Raw genomic sequence first — 19687 nt, 5'->3', positions numbered from 1 at the left:
GTCAAAGTCGAGGTCAGCAATGTCTACATTTCAACAATTTTCTTTGCTGAAATCACCGGTCAGATTCATGTTTCAAGTGTTTTATGTAGCAACCTTGGGACCATGTCTACAAAGTTTGTTCAGAGTTTTGACACGTTTTAATTTTTTAAGGTTTTTTTTTTGTTTTGTTTTTTTTCACGAGTTTTTGAAGTATTATAAATTTGCCTTTACTTATAATTGGCCTAATGTTGATGGTTTATAACATGGAAGTGGTTACAGATATCAATGCAGTTACTATTGAGTACTGATAGGAAGCTATATATGGACTTTCAATTGGGTCCATGACCTTTGACCTTGATTGACCTAGAAGGGTCAAACTTAAGGTCACCTATGTTTACATTTCAACAGTCTTCTTTACCGAAACTACTGGTCGTATGAATTTCAAATGTTTTATGTAGCTTCCTCGGGACAATGTCTATAAAGTTTGTTCACAGTTTTGATATCTTTTGATTTTTTTTTTTTAGGGATTTTTTAATTATTGAAAATTTGCCTTCACTTATAATGGTCCATATTCTGGTGGTTTATAACATGGAAGTGGTTACAGATATCAATGCAGTTACTATTGAGCACTGATAGGAAGTCATATATGGACTTTCATTTGGGTCCATGACCTTTGACCTTGATTGACCTAGAAGGGTCAAACTTTAGGTCACCTATGTTTGCATTTCAACAGTCTTCTTTACCGAAACTACTGGTCGTATGAATTTCAGATGTTTTATGTAGCTTCCTTGGGACAATGTCTGTGAAGTTTGTTCACAGTTTTGACTTGTTTAATTTTTTTTTGTGAATTTTTGAAATATCAAAAAATTGCCTACTTATAATGGGCCATGTCTACAAAGTTTGTTCACAGTTTTGACATATTTTGATTTGTTTTACTTTTTTTACGAATTTTTTTTAATTATTACAAATTTATTTTCACTCATAGTGGGCCATATGTTGTTGGTTTATAACATGGAAATGGTTACAGATATCAATATAGTCATTACTGAGCACCGATAGGAAGTCATTTATGGACTTTCCTTTGGGTGCATGACCTTTGACCTTGACTGACCTTGAAGGGTCAAAGTTGAGGTCACCAATGTCTATATTTCAACAGTCTTCCTCACTGAAACTACTAGTTGGATTCATTTAAAATGTTTTTATGTCACTTCTTTGGGGAAATGTCTACAAAGTTTGTTCACAGTTTTGACATATTTTGATTTTTTACTTTTTTTTTTAGGAATTTTTTAGTTATTACAAATTTGCCTTCACTTATAATGGGCCCTTTTTTGATGGTTTATAACATGAAATGGTTAGTGATGTCAGTATAGTTTCTATTGAGCACTGATAGGATGTCATATATGGACTTTCATTAGGGTCCATGACTTTTGACCTTGATTGACCTTGAAGGGTATAAGTTGAGGTCACCTGTGTCTACATTTCAACAATCTTCTTTGCCGAAACTACTGGTCGGATTCATTTAAAATGTTTTTATGTCGCTTCCTTGGGGAAATGTTTACAAAGTACAGTATGTTTACTGTACATTTTGATTTTTAATTTTTTTAAACATTAAAAATTGGCTTTTACTTATAATGAGCCATATTTTCATGGTGTATAACATGGAAATAGTTAGAGATATCAATATAATAACAATTAAGTACTGATAGGAAGTCATATATGGACTTTAAATTAATTTAATTTTGAGTTCTCCTCCTCCAGTCCACTTCTTTTGGGTGACTGATCTCCTGCATCCAGACCACAGGACTCTAACATAGAACAGAACCTGATAACCTCACAAATTCAACTTGTGATAGAAAATAACAGAGAGATATTGGTCCTATTTGTGTTGGCATGAATACACTGCACCATCACATCTTTAAAAACAGAATAAATTCACGGTAACTCACTTCTCACAGAACATTTATTTATTTAACATTTATTGGTTTATTTAACAGGGACAGCGTAGCTTATAAAACATTAGTAAGGAGGATATTTTTCTGTAGCCTGCAGACAGATGTTAGTCACCCTACAAACAGAATATAAGATTGAAATGAAAGATGTCTGGATTATTAATAACCATCCAAGACAAAAAAAAAGAAAAGAAAAGAGACTACTAATGTTCAACATCTTCAAAGACTGTCTCATAAAACATATTTGGTGAGTATTTAAAGCATCTAGCACAGAGGCTCCTAATACAAGACACGGAAAATATTAAAATTAAAGATATTAAGGAGAGATTTCAGTTATGAGCATTTATATTTCTGATTCATTTTTCCTCTGAACTCAGCTGTTTAACACTCCTTACAAGGCTTTTTGCTTTCATTTTTGTTATTTTGCATGATAGCGTTATCTGTCCAACATCAAGACGATTTCAGCCGACATGGACGGGACAGGAGCACACAGAAAAGAATGTACGGCAGAGAATGACATGGTCTAGAACAGTAGTTACCAACCTTTTTTGGCTCGTGACCCCATTTTAACATCACAAATTTCTGGCGATCCCAGATATTCAAGACAGACAGTTTTTTGTTGTTTTTTTTTTTACTCCTGGTAAAAATGAATGAAAATTGACATAGTTTTGGGTTGAGTGTCTGAAGTTTTTCTTTTTGTTTGTTTGGTTTTTTTTGTTTGTTAGGTTGGGTTTTTTTTTTTTACATTTTATGCATGCAGCTTAATTTTGCTTGTACACTACAGTTTTAGTGTTTTAGTGGACTACACCATCCTTCCCTCCTCATACATAAGTTTGTTCTTAAGTTCCAGACAGATGTCCATATAATCCAGTGGTTCCCAGCCTTTTTTGCCTCGTGACCCCATTTTAACATCACACATTTCTGGTGACCCCAGACTTTCAAAACTTGGACTTTTTTTTTTTTTTGCAAAATTTATTTGTTTTTGATCATGTAATATTGTGCTACACTATTTTGCAAATAAATGTTAATTTCAGTTTTTGGTCTATATAATGTATATTATTATGGACGGAGGCAGAAAAGCCAGGTGTAGATTACTGCACAAAGTGAGAATTTTATTTTCCTTGGTCAGGATATGTACAGTCAGTCCAGCTTGGATTTACAAGGCTGACAATTAATACTGAACAAACAAGAACTCAAACTATGAATTATAAAAGAGCTGCAGCATCTGAAACTGACCACAATGAACATTTGGCAGATAAACAGAACCACAGTGCTTCAGCTTCAGCTTCACAGTTTGTCATGTCTTTTATGTATTGGGATTGTCTCTGTCAACTCACCATATATGTTTTATTAGTAAGTTTTTATTTTTATCAATTACTATTAATTTCAGGTGACCCCACATGTGGTCTGGACCCCAAGGTTGAAAAACACTGGTCTAGAACCAAGAGAAAAAATTCCAGCAACAATGTGATGTTGTATTGACACTGAATAATACCTGAAATACCTGAGTACATTTTTATTTTTTTTTTACGCTTTAATACTTAAAGGTAGGGTAGGAAATCCTGGAAAATCTCACCTATCCTCTTTTCTTCCTCTTTTCCAGATCTCTCTGGACGCTCGCCGGATCCGCCTCATGCGTCTGCCGGAGGGAAAGGCCTCCACCAGCTCCTCATCCTCGGGTACCAGACAAACCGTGTACGAGGTTTGTGTTTGCCCCAACGGGAGGCTTTTCCTGTCCCAGGCCGGCACCGGATCCACCTGCCAGATCAGCAACAATGTCTGCCTCTAGGACCGCAACGTATAATTATAAATAAACCCACACCGAAAGACAGACGGCAGGCGAAAAACCCACCGCCCGCCTCTAGGACTGATTTACAGCAAAAACACGAGATCATACAGAAGGACTGCCAGAGCTGATGGAGACATCTAAACAATCATAGATACTGTACCTATACAGACACACCGATGTATACACTTTACTATCACAAAACACTCAAATTGACATGTTTTTAAGGCCACTACGATCAATTTTTGACTGAAGCTGCCAACAGCCAATATTTTGTGCCAATATTTAAAATTAAATCCCATAATTTTCTACGTTTCAGAGCGGAAAAGCCTCTGAAAATAGCATTTAAAGCATCACAGGAAACTAGAAATCACACACATCTCTTTAGCATCTCAGTAACAGAAAGTCAAATTAAGTTTTCAAGTCGAATAAGGACAAAAATAAGATGTATTTCAGGTTGGAAGGACTTTTTAAATGCAGGAACTGTCGTCATCATAAATGTACGGACTAATATTTAATAAGAGCCCAGGGTGGTTAATCATATATCCCACACACCCACACACACACACACACACACACACACACACACACACATATATATATATATATATATATAGGGGATGCCTCCACATACATGCAGACACACACTACACAAATGAACAATGGACACACTCTTTTGCTCATAAAAACCGAATCTCCTGGTTGAAACCAGAGGAGAGGAAAGTCTCCAGATTCACTATAAGAGACACTGATCTGTTCCCCTTCTCCCTTCAGAACAATTTAGTACGAGAATCACTAGGGTGATCGCCCACGTCGACAGGCCCCGCCCTCTTTCTTCCGCCCTTTTTCATTTCCCTCTTTTACTTTCTCTTGTTTGTGTGCTGATATTTAAAGGACTTGTTTTGGTTTTTATTCAATGGTATAAGCTGAAGAAGGCGCATTAAAAGCACCTCATGACAACTGACCGCTCGCTAAATCCACTTCCTAAATTAAAACACATTTCAGTTTTCTGTTCCTCAGCCTCTTATACTTCATATTCACTTTTGAACCAATGAGTTGAAGCGTTTTGTTGATCTGGAACTGTTGATTTCCAGGCTGGATATTGAAGTAAAATCCAAGAAAGATCTGCTAAATATCACTGATTGCCACTTAGAGGATATTACGCATCAATATTGAACATAAGTTATATCCCAGGTACGAATCAACCCATGTTGAAAATATTAGATATGTTTTGGTTAAAATATACTGAAACATGTGGTGCCCGGCACAACAAGCCCCACCCCTCGCATGTATTGTAGCTTATTTTGGCATCAATCCAGCTGATGTCATCATGTTTATGTCAACATATCAGTTGCCTCTATATATGTGCCAAGTTTGAAGTAAATTGAACCAAAATTTATGTTTTTATAGACATGTGAAATTTTGCCCATTGTAAGTAAATGGGGGAAAAAAAAGATTTTAAAAATTCATAAAAAATTAGGACTTTGACCTACTTTTCCCAACATGTAATCAAATGTATTCTTTGTCACTGGCAATCTATAAACCAATTTGGTATGGATTGAACTAATAGTTTTGCTGCTACAGACATTTGAAATTTTGCCCATTATAAGTAAATGGGGGGGTAAATAAAAATTGATACAAAAAAAATTTAATAATTGAACTCTGACCTACTTTTCCCAAAATGTAATGTCATCTATTCTGGGTCACTGGCAATCTATAAACCCAATTTGGTAGGAATTCAACCAGTAGTTTTGCTGCTAAAGTGTTAACAAACCAACAAAGAAACAAACCAAACCAAAAACAATACAATACAAAAATGTGAGAAATCTTACTCAACATTTTACAATGACTTGATTAGATTTAGATTAGATTTTATGCATAAATAGGAAACAGCTTTGACACAGTGCCACAGTGTTTGCGGCTTCTTCTGTAATATTCTCATATAAATAATGCATTGTATTGACAATAACTGATAATGTATTGATGATGAAAACACTTAATTCACATTTTCTTTACTGCAACATTTCTAGTCTGCTATAAAGTATCTTGACATTTATAAGGAAACACAGTTTAAACAAATAAGACAAGCTCTGCTTAGTCTGCACCTAATTAGCATTTTTTTCTGCTAACTCTGATTATAGCCATAAACTAATCTATTGTGGTTTATACATAAAACAACAGAGTGAGTTAGGAGCATATGTGGTGTTCAGAATACCAGGCCAATTCAGTTTATGCAGATTATTTAGCATATGTCTAAGAATATGGCCACTTAATTGTTTGTGTGTGTCTCATGATTACAGCATCAAATTATTAACTGGTAATGTCTGAACACACACTTCTGATCTGACCATAAATTAACAATCTGTGCTAAAGACAAAACTGGGTTCATCTGTTCATCTGCAGTCTGAACAAAATCATGAGCTGCACTAATAAGTAGGGATGTCTCGATCCGATCTACAGGTTGGTTTCGGCTGCTTATCTGGCAATTTTTAGAAGATCAAATCGGATTTAGTCACAAGATCAGGCTGATCCAGACCCAGATCTGGGGGGGGGGGGGTCTGCCCCCTCAAATTAAAGTTTCCGAATGTAAGGAAAAGGAAAATTAGCTGCACAACAGTGGGAGGCTTAGAGGAATTACTAAAACATCTATAGGTTTCACTTTGACTTTATAGTCCAGTAGTGATGCGTGAGTACGCTTTTTTTCCAACCCGCAGGGCTTTTGTAGAATTATTTTACCCACCCCATGAATAAAGTGACATTCTTTTGACCTGTCCCAACCAGGCAGTAACCCGCTAATGTGCAAATCACAAACATACAGTGCAGAACGCACCCTAATATAATATCTGGAAGGACCTGTCCATAGACGCACTACAGCAGGGGTGTCAAACATACTGCCCGCGGGCCAAAACCAGACTACCAGAGGTTCGAATTTATCCAACAATATGAATTTGGAAAGTGGAAAAATTCTATTAAAGTTATTAAGAGTCAAAGGTGTCATAGTTGTTTTAGTTCAGGTTCCGCTTTCAGCCCAATTGTGATCTCAAGTAAAATAATAGCACAACCTATAAATAATGACTCCAAATTTAAATCTAAATTTTATTATAAAAAGTCAGTATCGGATCGGTATCAGATCGGTATCGGTAAAACTAATCCTAAAAAAATAAAACTGAATGGAAGCAAAAAATCCAGTTTGGGACATCAGTACTATTAAGTTACTGTTTCTATGAGTTTGTTTAACGTGTAGATGTTGACCTTTAAGGGCTGATATAACAATCATCGTTTGTAACGGGAAAGCAAATGAATCTGCAAAAAGTATCTAAAATTGTCTATTTTACATTATTTCTGATAACTAAGTGAACATCCAATTCAAATTTTAACTAAAACAAAACGTTGGTTTTATCAAGACTATATTGACCAGATTAAATACAACTGCATGACTAAAACAAGACTAAAACGTCAAAAATAGTCAATATTATTGTGACTAAAATACGACTAAAATGCTAAAGTTTTAGTCGACTAAAACTTGACTAGACGAAAAAACTATACGTGACTAAAACTAATAAAGACTGAAATGAGAATTTGGCCCAAAGACTAGAGTAAAACTAAAATTAATATATAATAATCGTTGTTTGTAACAGGGGAAAGCAAATGAATCTGCAAAAAGTATCTAAAATTGTCTTTTACATTATTCCCGATCACTAAGTGAACATCCAAGTGAACTTTTAACTAAAAGAAAATGTTGGTTTTATCAAGACTATATTGACCAGATTAAATACAACTGCATGACTAAAACAAGACTAAAATGTCATCAGTTTTCGTTGGCTAAAATTAGACGAAAATAGTCAATATTATTCTGACTAAAATACGACTAAAATGCTCAGAGTTTTAGTCGACTAAAACTTGACTAGATGAAAAAACTATACGTGACTAAAACTAATACAGACTGAAATGAGAGTTTGACAAAGACTAGACTAAAACTAAAATTAAAATAGGCTGACAAAAACAGCACTAGCTGCACTAATGAGTTACTGTTTCTATGAGTTTGTTTAACCCATAGATGTTGACCTTTAAGGGCTGATATAACAATCATCGTTTGTAATGGGAAAGCAAATGAATCTGCAAAAAGTATCTAAAATTGTCTATTTTACATTATTTCCGATAACTGAATAAGTGAACATTCAAGTCAAATTTTAACTAAAAGAAAATGTCAGTTTTATCAAGACTATGTTGACCAGATTAAATACAAGTGCATGACTAAAACAAGACTAAAATGTCATCAGTTTTCGGCGGCTAAAATTAGACAAAAATAGTCAATATTATTCTGACTAAAATACGACTAAAATGCTCAGAGTTTTCGTCGACTAAAACTTGACTAGACCAAAACACTATGAATGTGACGAAAACTAATAAAGACTGAAATGAGTTTGGCACAAAGACTAGACTAAAACTAAAAATAATATATAATAATAATCATTGTAACGGGAAAGCAAATGAATCTGCAAAAAGTATCTAGAATTGTCTGTTTTATTAATATTTCCGATAACTGATGAACTGAACATCCAAGTCAAATTAATAAAAACCTAAATGAATCAAATGAGTCAAAAAAAACAGGCCATTCTAGGTGAGGTTTTTCCTTTTTAAGCCCTTTATTTCCCCTCCAACTCTGCAGTTCCACTCGGTTAAACTGTTGATCTCTATAAACCAGACTCTTTGTCTCTACCATTGACAACTTTTCTCCGATAAGGCAACAACAGTAGAGCCGTTTGCTAATGATATGCTAACTGCTCTAAGTCATAGCTTACATTGGAGCAGACAGATCTATAATACAGTCCCTTCTGCTTAGCTCTGTGTGCTGAATGGGCCGTTGTTATGCGGGGTAAAATACGATTACACAAGTGAATTTCAGGGGACGGAGGTTTAGCGAGCTGTCAAATTGTATATGGGATGGAAAATGATTTGTTGGGCACATTTTCAATGAGAAAGGCAGTTTAGCATCAGTTCAAATACAAAGCAGATTTTCAGTAGAAGTGCTCTTAATGTGCCTACAGTCAGCCTTTTTTTTTTTTTTTTTTTTAAACTGATGCATTTACCTCCAGGTGGGAACTTGGCTTGAATTATTCGTGCTGATGGTCGCTCCAAGACAAGTTCCTGAGAAGATTACGCAAATGAATCAAGTACGTTTCGCAGCAACATTGAGCGGAAAAGCCCGAACTCCCGATCCCTTTGCGAGTTGTTTCCCGGTTCTTTCTCTGTGTTTGCTGTCGTTTCTTAAACACGAACCACTTGCCTGTTTAGGTTTTAATGAATCTGATGTAATCCATTATTAATGTTTTGTTTTTACCTGCATGAATTTAATCTTGATTTTTTTTTTTTTTTGTTCCTTTTGATGTCACGAGGAAAATTCTAAAAAAAAAAAAAAAAAACTAAACCCTGAGCTTTTTAATCGCACTATACGTCAGAAACGCCCCAGCCTCTGCGGTGGTCACCCTACTTGTTTCTTGCACTGGGACATTAACAAAAAAAAAAAAAAAAAGGACAAAATCAAACAAATGCGAGCCACTCTGTTGAAAGAGGGGAACTGTGCCTGTGCCTTACGTCGATGCACTTGTGGCAAGAAGAAGCACATCACACGGACTTTCTTTGGCATCAGCGAGTAACATGTTCTCCGACTTCAGTTCAGTTCCATCCGATCCACCGACCCCCCCTCCTCCCTCTGTACGAATGCAAAGACCATCAGCCATGTCTGACTGTAGCGCCCCCTCCTGCTTACACCTGACTCTGCAAAAGGACAGCTCATTTCGACTTTGGTTTTTGTTGTTGTTTTTACTTTTTACCTCTTCTACCTTGCATTTACGACGTCACACTTTGCTGTTCATGATTATATTGTGTGAAACAATGCCTGTGTTGCGTTCAAGTGATCCTGTGGAGTTGAATTTGGCACTGATGGGTCTGATTTCCACTTTCAAACACTTTTTTTTTTGTTTGTTTTTTGCAGTGAAACCCTTATTAATGATGCTCATAAGTGGTACTTCCTTTAAGAGCAGGGGTCTCAAACATGCAGCCTGGGGTCCAAATTCAGCCCTCCAAAGGTTCCAGTCCAGCCTGTGGGTTGAATTTGCAAAGTGCAAAAATTCCACAGTCAAGGCTGTCGAACTCATTTTAGTTCCGGTTCCACATTCAGACCAATATGATCTCACGTAAAATAATAGCATAATAACCTACAAAAAATGATGACTCCATGTTTTCTTTCAAAATTACATAATGCCTATAAATAATGTCAACTTCAAATTTTTGTCTTTGTTTTAGTGCAAAAAAAAACATTAAATTTTGAATATATTTACATTTACAATAAAATGTGAATGATCTGAACAAATATGAACAACCTGAAACGTCTAAAGAAAATTAAGCACAATTTTAACAATTTTCTGCCTGTTACTGTTTAGTGTCTTTGTAGAGCTGATCCATAATGCACATGCATAAATAATCGCTTTTCCATTGACCCTCAAATTGCGTGAATATAACTTGTGCATAAAATTTGCCGACAATTTTGCCAAAACTCTCGTTTTTCGATTAAAAGTTTTTGCGCTGGCAAGAGGTGGTTTTTCAAGCGTAGCTAAGTTGGTATATCACGCAAAACTGCAATGGAAAGACCTTTTTCCGCAACTAGAGTCACGCGAAACAAAACAAAAACAGACGTTGACGGATGTTACAAGCAAAAAGAAGAGTTTTAAAAGAAACATGTCGTGGTATGTGTGGACACACCAGGAAACCGAATAATTTTTTAATTTAGTACGGGATAGAGGGGTAATGTGTAATAACAATAATGAATATATCTGTAAATCAATGTGATATTTACATTCGTCGCCATGTTTATGGAACAACTTCTTGTGTCATCTCCCAGTAATAAATAAACAAATCATCACATTTGTGATTTAATGGAAAAACCGACATTACGCATTTCTGTTTTTTCGACATTTAGTAAATATTGGTAAAGTTTGGTGCATATGTCCAATGGAAAAGAAACTTATAAGTTGAGGCATAATATTGTTAAAATTTCGCTTGTTTTTCTGAAGAAATTTCAGTTTTTTCAGGTTATTACCTCCACCAAGGAGGTTATGTTTTTCCCGGTGTTGGTTTGTCTTTTTGTCTGTCTGTCCGTGTGCAAGATAACTCAAAAAGTTATGGACGGATTTGGATGAAAATTTCAGGAAATGTTGATACTGGCACAAGGAGCAAATGATTAAATTTTGGTGGTGGTGGGGGGCACTGATCTGATCTGCCTTGGCGGAGGTCTGTGCTCTCCGAGTGCTTTTCTAGTTCACATCTTTTTTGTTTGGATAGTTTATAAAAGTAAGTATTTTCATAATTTAATGGGGGGGGGGGGGGGGTTGCTCTAAAACAAAGACAAAAATTTGGAGTTATCATTATTTATCAGTTTTTATGCTTTTATTTTACTGGTCCGGCCCACTTGAGGTCAAATCGGGCTGAATGTGGCCCCTGAAAGAAAATGAGTTTGAGACCCCTGTGTAAGAGTCAGGTGTACACACTTCCTTCCTGTCTCAGCTTCTCTGTCGCTGTATAATAAAGGACTATTAGAAACATTTCACTCCCAAATTGAACCTAGCTGATGTATTTGTTTTTGAATACATGTACAAGAGAAATTCATCTTTTATATGGTTGTATATGTAAATAATGTAAACGTAGTTGCGTCGGCGCACATTAAGCGGTACGTGCCGACGAGAGAGAAACAACTGCTGTTTTGCAAAAAGGAACACCTTTTTTTATAGTGTACATCGGTATGTGTTTTATACTAAACGGGCAAAAAACAATGTAAAGGATATTCATTGGATTAGCATGTACAGCAATGTATACAATGTTGGCTTGTGGAGAACAAGCTGGTTTTTGTTTTTAATGCCTCCTCCTCCTCCTCCTCGCTGTACTCGTCTCTCCTGCTGAGCTCGGATGTTCACACAAACCTCTTTTTCTTTTTGTTTGGTTGTTGCTCTTCTGTTGAGCCTGAGGTCTTTGCATTCTCTCCAAGTGTGCTGTGTGTGTAACGTTGTGCTACTACGAGTGAGCTTTTGTTTTGTTCTCCTGCTCCACAGAACGTGTTGAATGATTCTACGAGAGGCAAACACAGAAACCAAAAAAAAAGAAAATAAGACAAAAAAAAGAAGAAGCAGAGAAGGATAGAATGCACTGGGAGGTGAAGAAATGCTTTCACACGATCTGATTAATACAGAAACGAACAGCGGAAGTCTGCGCGTGGAACTCACTGTGGTGTAATTAGAATGAAACCATAAGAATATCCAATATCTTCAGCATATGTTAATGGGATAAAACATTTTAATTGGCCTGTAGGTGGTCCAACTACAGCTTTATAATACTTACATTTAATGCTACTGTTGTGCATTTTTTAAATTTAAATTAAGTAGTCTTTAAAGGCTCACTGTGGAATTCCTCAGCTTTAAAGAAAGTTTCCTCTCATGAATACTCATTTAATTTAATTTAATTTATTAAGGTTGACCAACAGTGTTAAGTATTTTCTATTATGTTACTCTTTTATATACAGATTTTATTAGCAATGAGATAACTGATGAACTGAGAATCAACGAAGTGAATACTTAAATGAATCAAACATATTCTACCCCTGCATGTTTGTGTGTGTGTACATCAAACATCTCTTCAAAGCTTTACTTAAGAATGCAAAACATACATACAGAATATATGTTATGTTCACTTTCGTTGTACATTTACATGTAGTTATATATTAAACGAATAGAAATTAAATAGCTAGCTAGCTCAAAGCTAACTTGAATGGGAAATTCCATAGGGACGCTACGATTAGCATTGACAAATGAACTGGAAATTTACAACGTCCCTTTGTCAGAGATAGTTTTAATATTCATTCCTACAACTATTGAACGTAATATGAATACTCATTTAGTTTAATTTATTAAGGCTGACCGACAGCGTTAAGTATTTTCTATTATATTACAGGAGGTCCTCGGGTTACGCGGTACTCGACCTATGTTGTTTCGACTTTACGACGCCTGAGTCTCGTCCGCCAGTTTGTCTCCAGCCCCATAGTGTAAAGTGTCTGTGTTTGTGCTCCGTAATTTTCTCGGTATCCTCGCCTTTTTCACCCTCCTTTTTCACATCATGGCCCCAAAAAAGAAAGCAGGATCTTCTAGCGATGCTGGTCCAGCCAAGAGGAAAGCCATTATGATGGAAACGAGGCTGGATATCATCAAAAGGTTGGAGAAAGGCGAGACGCGGAAGAACATCGGTAAAGCCTAATACGTGTATTTGGATATTTACTTAGAGATTTAGGGGGTATTAAAGGGTTAATTCCGACTTACGCGGAAATTCGGGTTACGTCGCCAGCGTAGGAACGGAACTCGTTCGTAACCCGAGGACCTCCTGTACTCTTGTATATACAGATTTTATTAGCGGTGAGATGACTGATGAACTGAGAATCAAAGAAGTGAAAACCTAAATGAATCAAACATATTCTACCCCTGTTTGTTTGTATGTGTGTACGTCAAACGTCTCTTCGAAGCTTTACTTAAGACTCACTGTAAAACTGCAAAACATACATACAGAATATCTCAGTTACGTTCATTTTCTTAGTACATTTACATGGCATTACATATTAAATGAAGAGAAATTAAATAGCTAGCTAGCTGGAAGCCAACTTGAATGGGAAATTCCATAGGCACGCTAACGATTAGCATTGACAAATGAACTGGAAATTTACAAAATCCCTTTATACAGGACAATTCAAAGTGCTTTACATAAAACAAACGCATCACAGGAGAGGCATGAAAATACATTTAAGATGAGAGAAAGTAAAAATATAAAAACATTAAAATTAAAATAGATATTTAAATCAGCAGCAATAAAATGTATGAATAAATGAATAGAAATTAAATAGCTGGGCTAGCTCGACGCTAACTTGAATGGGAAATTCCATAGGCACGCTAACGACTAGCATTGATAAATTAACTGGAATTTTACAACGCCCCTTTATCCAACAAAGAAGGATTACGTCAGAGTTATTTTTAGTATTCATGATTACAACTACTGAACGTAATATGAATACTCATTTAGTTTAATTTATTAAGGTTGACTGAAACTGTTAAGTATTGTCTCTTAAATTACTCTTGTATTTACAAATTTTATTGGCGGTGAGATGACTGATGAACTGAGAATCAAAGAAGTGAATTCCTAAATGAATCAAACATATTCTGCCTCTGCTTGTTTGTGTGAGTGTACGTCAAACGTCTCTTCAAAGCTTTACTTAAGACTCACTGTAAAACTGCAAAACATACATACAGAATATCTCAGTAATGTTCATTTTCTTAGTACATTCACATGGCATTATATATTAGCCAAGGCAACTTTATTTGTATAGCACGTCATGTACAGGACAATTCAAAGTGCTTTGTATAAAATGTAAAAGCATCACAGGAGAGGCATAAAAATACATTTAAGATGAGAAAAGTTAAAATATAAAAACATTAAAATTAAAAGATGTTAAGATCATCAGTAATAAAATGAATGCATAGAATGCATTAGAAATTGCAATAGAAATTAAATAGCTAGCTAGCTCGAAGCAAACTTGAATGGGAAATTCCATAGACATGCTAATGATTAGCATTGACAGATGAACTTCAAATTTTCAATGTCCCTTTATGGTCAGAGATTTTTTTTGATATTCATTCTTTACAACAACTGAATGTAAAAATACTCACAGGCAAACGTTTTCCCGGCCATACAAACATAGTGAGGACGATTTGAGTCTCGGGGACCGTCTGAGTTGCGCATACGTAGAAGCATTTATCTCTGTCGGCCATCTTTTACGACTCGCTACGGCAACCTCGCTAGGACAAATCCCTTTTGTATGAGTCAAATCATGTTAAAGTACAGAGACTTTAGCTTCAAGGCGTATCTTTCTAGCAATCAGAAATGATTTCGAGAGTCAATTTATATGCCTACTTTTGGTTTCTTTCACAGCAGAAAGCCTATCCAGCAGACAAACTTTGCGATGTAAATCTGGGGGAAATGGAGCGGTGGAGGGTATGATATCACCTAGCAAGATTGAAGGACTCGTAAAATCTTGTAAAAATGGTAAAACTGACTCATAAAAAATGGCCTCCAGTCGTTCCGAGACTCAAATCGTCCTTCGACACCTTCCTTCTTAGGTTTGAACCGACGACATGAACACCGGAAATACAAAATATACATTACTGCACCTTATTCTGACCACTAGAGGGCTCCCTCTGCTTGCTTTTAACAACAGAACACCATGAAATGAATGCATATAAATCACCGAACATCAAACTCAAGCTATTCATTTCCCTCAAACTCTATAATTCCACTGATACTGACACTGTATTCCACTGATATGAACTGTTAATCACTGTCATAGCCAACTTCTGTAGATACCAGTAGGTTAAAAACAAGTCTTCTTGGCCTTTTCTTTACTAATTTACATGCACCAGGACTCATGCGCAGGCGTATACACGTGGGTGGAATGATTGATAGACAGATGGCAGATGCTGTATTTTACTGATCTATGTGAAGTGGAGGTGTACAGCAGTAAAAAAAAAAAAAAAAAAAATACACAAGCAGACAAAAAGAAAACAACAAATAACCAAGGAAAAACGGTTTATAAATGTTTAATGACGTGTCAACAAGTCCTCCAAGCTGAAAAATATCCAGTTTGGAGAAATGTCATCATCATTGTTACAGTAACAACGGATGGAAAAACAAGTTTGAAGCAGCAAACGAACAACACCGCTTTCTTATATTTAACGTACTTTGTCACGTTTTAACTATGTCACAAATCTCGCTCCGTTGAGTCACTTCAACATCAAGGTTTTACCCCCAATTGTGACCTAAAAGAGTACAAAAAACAGAAAGTCTAGGATAAAATTCCTCTGAAAACCTGTCATCAGTACAAACATACACTTTTAAATGGATCAAATATTTTTCTAAGGGCATTGCATTGTGGGTACTTTACAGCATTGATGTTGCAAGTCTAGGAAGTATTTTTCAATCACTTCAGTGAATGAAAAGTATGTGGTTAAAATGATGCCGGTAAATGAGTTCGGATCGTTTCCATGGCGATCGACATAGCGTTCAACTCATCAGTTAGCAAGTGCGTTCCACTTTTTGTCTGTTGTCTAAATATCAGTCTGAAATAACTCATAGTTTAGTTTTCAGTTGAATAACATCGGATAGAGTCAGCCAGAATAAAGTATACACACATCAGGTGAAGAAAAACTTGCGTAAATATTTCAATACTAAATTTATTCAGACGTCACGAGATTAACACGAGTTAACTTTGGCTTCTACAATTACTAGAGGTGCTCCAAATGGCGGCCATTGGCTTCCAGACGTTTATGTGTACGGCGAAATTGTCAGACGTGTAGAAGGTTCTGAACCAAACTCACGCCTCCGTTGTCTTTGGACTTCAACAACATTCTCAAATTTGGAGCACCACTTTAAAATGACGTCACGTTCCTCAATTGACAACCGTATCGCCGCCATGTTGTAGACGTCACTTGCAAGGTTATAATAGTTTTGGATTTTTCATCAGTTTAGTTTTATTTAGTTTTGACTTTTTTTTCTCTAATTCAGTTTTCATTCCATTTTGGAGCAGGTTTGCTAGTTTTTATTAGTTTTCATTTTTTTGTAAGTGCTTAGTTTTAGTATTAATTTTAGTTTTGTCATATCTTTTATCGTCTTCGCCGTCTTATTCAAATAAATCCCATAAAGGACTCTGAATTCTCCCAACTTTAGTCTCTATGTTTCCAGGTAGAGTGGGGACGAGAAGACGACTCTAAACGAGAAGTGACGGACCGTGAAGTGCCGTATGGTGCCGCTAGCTAAAATTGCTAGAGCGAAATAAATCACTTTCGTATCAATCTGACATTGACAAAGACGAAAACGAAGGGAATTTTATCCATAATTTTTATGTTTTAGTTAGTTTTGTAAGCACACGATACAGTTTCAGTTATCGTTTTTTCTTTTAATTATAGTTTTTATTTATTTCAGTTAACAAAAATGTTTTTTCAATTCTAGTTTTCGTCATTTCGTTAGTTTTAGTTAACGATAATAACCTTGGTCACTTGTTGATGCTACATTCATGAGAGTAATGCCTCTGTTGGGAAAACATCGTACAACAGAACAGTGTTATCGTAATTTGATCAAACTTAGAAACAGGTATCTATATGTATAGAAATTAAATATTTATGCAAGTTTTTCTTTTCCTGATGTGTGTATACATTATTTTGGCTGACTATATTTACTACACATGATCAAAATACTCTCAAAATCCTACTTCAGGTGCAAAAATAACATCTTTGCATTTTTTTTTCTCCAGTCTCCAAATGTACTTCATTGCACCTGTTTTGACTCATGCTGAATGTAAACAGAACCTGTGTTTGTTTACAAGGAGATTCCACAGAGAACCTTTAACAGGCATGATTAAACTCATCCATAGGCGATACCAATCGGGCCTAATCTATCCGGGGAATTTGTCGATCAATAAACAGTATTGATCAGATCTTCAGTAAGCAGCTCCTCCGGCCTCGTGTGCTCACGCTCAGTGCTCTGTTCTTCTTTTTCCCGGCTACACTCTGGCATTAACATCCACCCTGAATATCTGCATTTTTCTTCATTCTTCAGTCTCAAACTGCCGTTCATGGAGTAGTTTTCAAAGATGCCAAAATAAAAAGGCGTTGTTCAAACTGGTTTCGGTCATTCTTGTGTGTTTCCTGACAAGAAATAAAAGTCCTGCTCCTTTGTCTTTGCACTCGAGAACGGAAACCATATGTTACAGCTGAAAATTCATCTTAACTTGGAATAGGAACAAAAAAAAAGATCTAAACTAGTTTTGTCTGAGTGTCATCACGCAACAAACTGAAGGCAGTGATAAAGGTTTCTTAAAAAAGGGTGAGGATTTTTTTCTAAGTGCAAAGTGAATGATATCCTCCAAACAGAAACTACTGAAACTCCTAAAGAAAAGTGTCACAGTGGGTTTGAATCAATCGAAATCGGGCTGACCTCCATTGACATGATCAGGTTTTTACCTTAACCCTATAACACCAAGCGTGTCATATTTGATACATGAGTTTTGAAGCCCTCTACATGATCAGTGTGATTTTTTTTTGTCTTAAAAAAACCTGATGTATACAATTAGATACACGCAATACACAGATAATCCACCGGGGGGAGGAATTCATTCACCAGAGGCCTTTCCAGTGACACTACAAGACTATCATTAACTCCTAAGACCCAACTATGGGTTTTCTGCCCAAATTTGTGGACAAGAGTTTCACATCTGTCACCCTTCGACCTGAAGTGAGGGTAGGTTGCCAAAAGGCTGCCTGGAAAAAGTCGAATTTGGTCTTAAAACTAAAGCAAAAACAACAAGACAAAGTCCATTTGATTCAAAAAAAAAAAAAGGGTGAAGAGCTTTATTGCCCTTAAGTGCATCCAGGGAAATAAGCAAACAATAATAATAACAAAAAGTAACACAGGTCTGCACAGCACCACAGCCCTTCTCTAACTGCCCCAAGCAATGTCAGACCCCCTCCATTTAAAGGCTAGGCCCCTCCCACTGGACCATACCATTTGTAATTGGCACTAATTTAAACATTTCATCGGACTACATACGTTACTTTCCATAGTTAAATCACAAAACAGTTTATGTGTTTTAAACTCACATCAAAAGAGTCATCTTATTCCTTATAGCATTTACACACTCTCTTTAATACTCAGAAAAACCTGGTATGGTGCAGTGTGACAGGCTGAGCCTATTTCCCTCGTTTAACTGGGGCACTATAAAAGGCAGCCTGATGCTCCCTTTGGGTCCTTTTCCACTGCCCAGAACCAGGAAGCACTATGGTAAGTAAAGGAGAAAACAGAATTAGGAACAAAATTTCACAATATAGAATCTAACATAATTAAAGACCTGATTCAAACTTATTTGTGTTTGTGTGTGTTTTTGTACAGTTTCATGGGGAAAACAGCACAGGAGACTGACTTAGATGTTTAAATGTAGCCCAGTGCGTGCACCCACCAAGCCATCAGTAGTAATGCTACCTGGCTATTGTTTGCCATGTGGAAGTAGTGTGTGTGTGGTGTATGATTAGTGGCAGGGGTGACTGCCACAACAACTTTATACAAAAAAAAAAAAAAAAAAAGAAAATTTCCACCACAAAGGACATTCCATAAAAATTTTAAAAACTGCATCTGAAAAAACTGTTGCATCATGTTTCCAATATAGGCACTAATTTAACTAGAAGCACTCGGAGAGCGCAGATTTCCGCCAAGGCTGATCAGTGGCGCCCCCCGTGGGCCCCCCCACCCCCAATCACCACCAAAATTGAATCATTTCTTCCTTATCCCATTTCCAACAAACCCTGAAAATTTCATCCAAATCTGTCCATAACTTTTTGAGTTATGTTGCACACTAACGGACAGACAAACAAACAGACAAACAAACCCTGGCAAAAACATAACCTCCTTGGCGGAGGTAATAAAAACCAAAAAAAGCTTGTACTTTGCTGACATGTCCTGGGTCTTCAGAGGTTAATGAAGAAGGAATAAGAACTTTGGCAATTTTGAAAAGGAATTACCAATTTGTTAGACGTTTTTGTGTTATATTATGTTTTTGTTTGTTCAAAAATAATATTTGAGCATTGAGACCTGACGTATCAAATATGATACAAAATTGAAACTCATACATGGAATTTGATATTTGAAAAAACAAATTATTGGTTGTTCAGAAGGACCAATAAAGGCTCCAGTTTCACAGAACTGGAATTTTCTGTCAATGATTTAATTGTTCAGGTTTTACAGGGTTAAAATTAAAAATGGGTTTTACCAGAGTGACTTTCTTAATGAACATCTTAAGGTGATTACAGGTTTCTTATCCTGTCCTTGGTCTCGATCTTTC

The 19687-nt window shown here is 36.1% G+C and overlaps 1 protein-coding gene across 1 annotated transcript in view; it reads left to right on the top strand.

Moving 5' to 3' along the window:
- Window positions 1-5028, top strand: part of sgcd (sarcoglycan, delta (dystrophin-associated glycoprotein)) — a 351693-nt gene extending 346665 nt beyond the window's left edge. Inside the window, exon 8 of the mRNA XM_030153643.1 lies at window positions 3532-5028. Coding sequence (XP_030009503.1) covers window positions 3532-3717 — 186 coding nt within the window. The 3' untranslated portion in view covers window positions 3718-5028. The remainder of the gene's footprint in view (window positions 1-3531) is intronic.
- Window positions 5029-19687: the final 14659 nt, after the last annotated feature.

This window comes from Sphaeramia orbicularis, chromosome 14 (genome assembly GCF_902148855.1).
Source record: "Sphaeramia orbicularis chromosome 14, fSphaOr1.1, whole genome shotgun sequence".
NCBI classification, from domain to species: domain Eukaryota; kingdom Metazoa; phylum Chordata; class Actinopteri; order Kurtiformes; family Apogonidae; genus Sphaeramia; species Sphaeramia orbicularis.
Note: the sequence above shows the minus strand (reverse complement) of the source record. Positions and strands in the feature narration are given on the sequence as shown.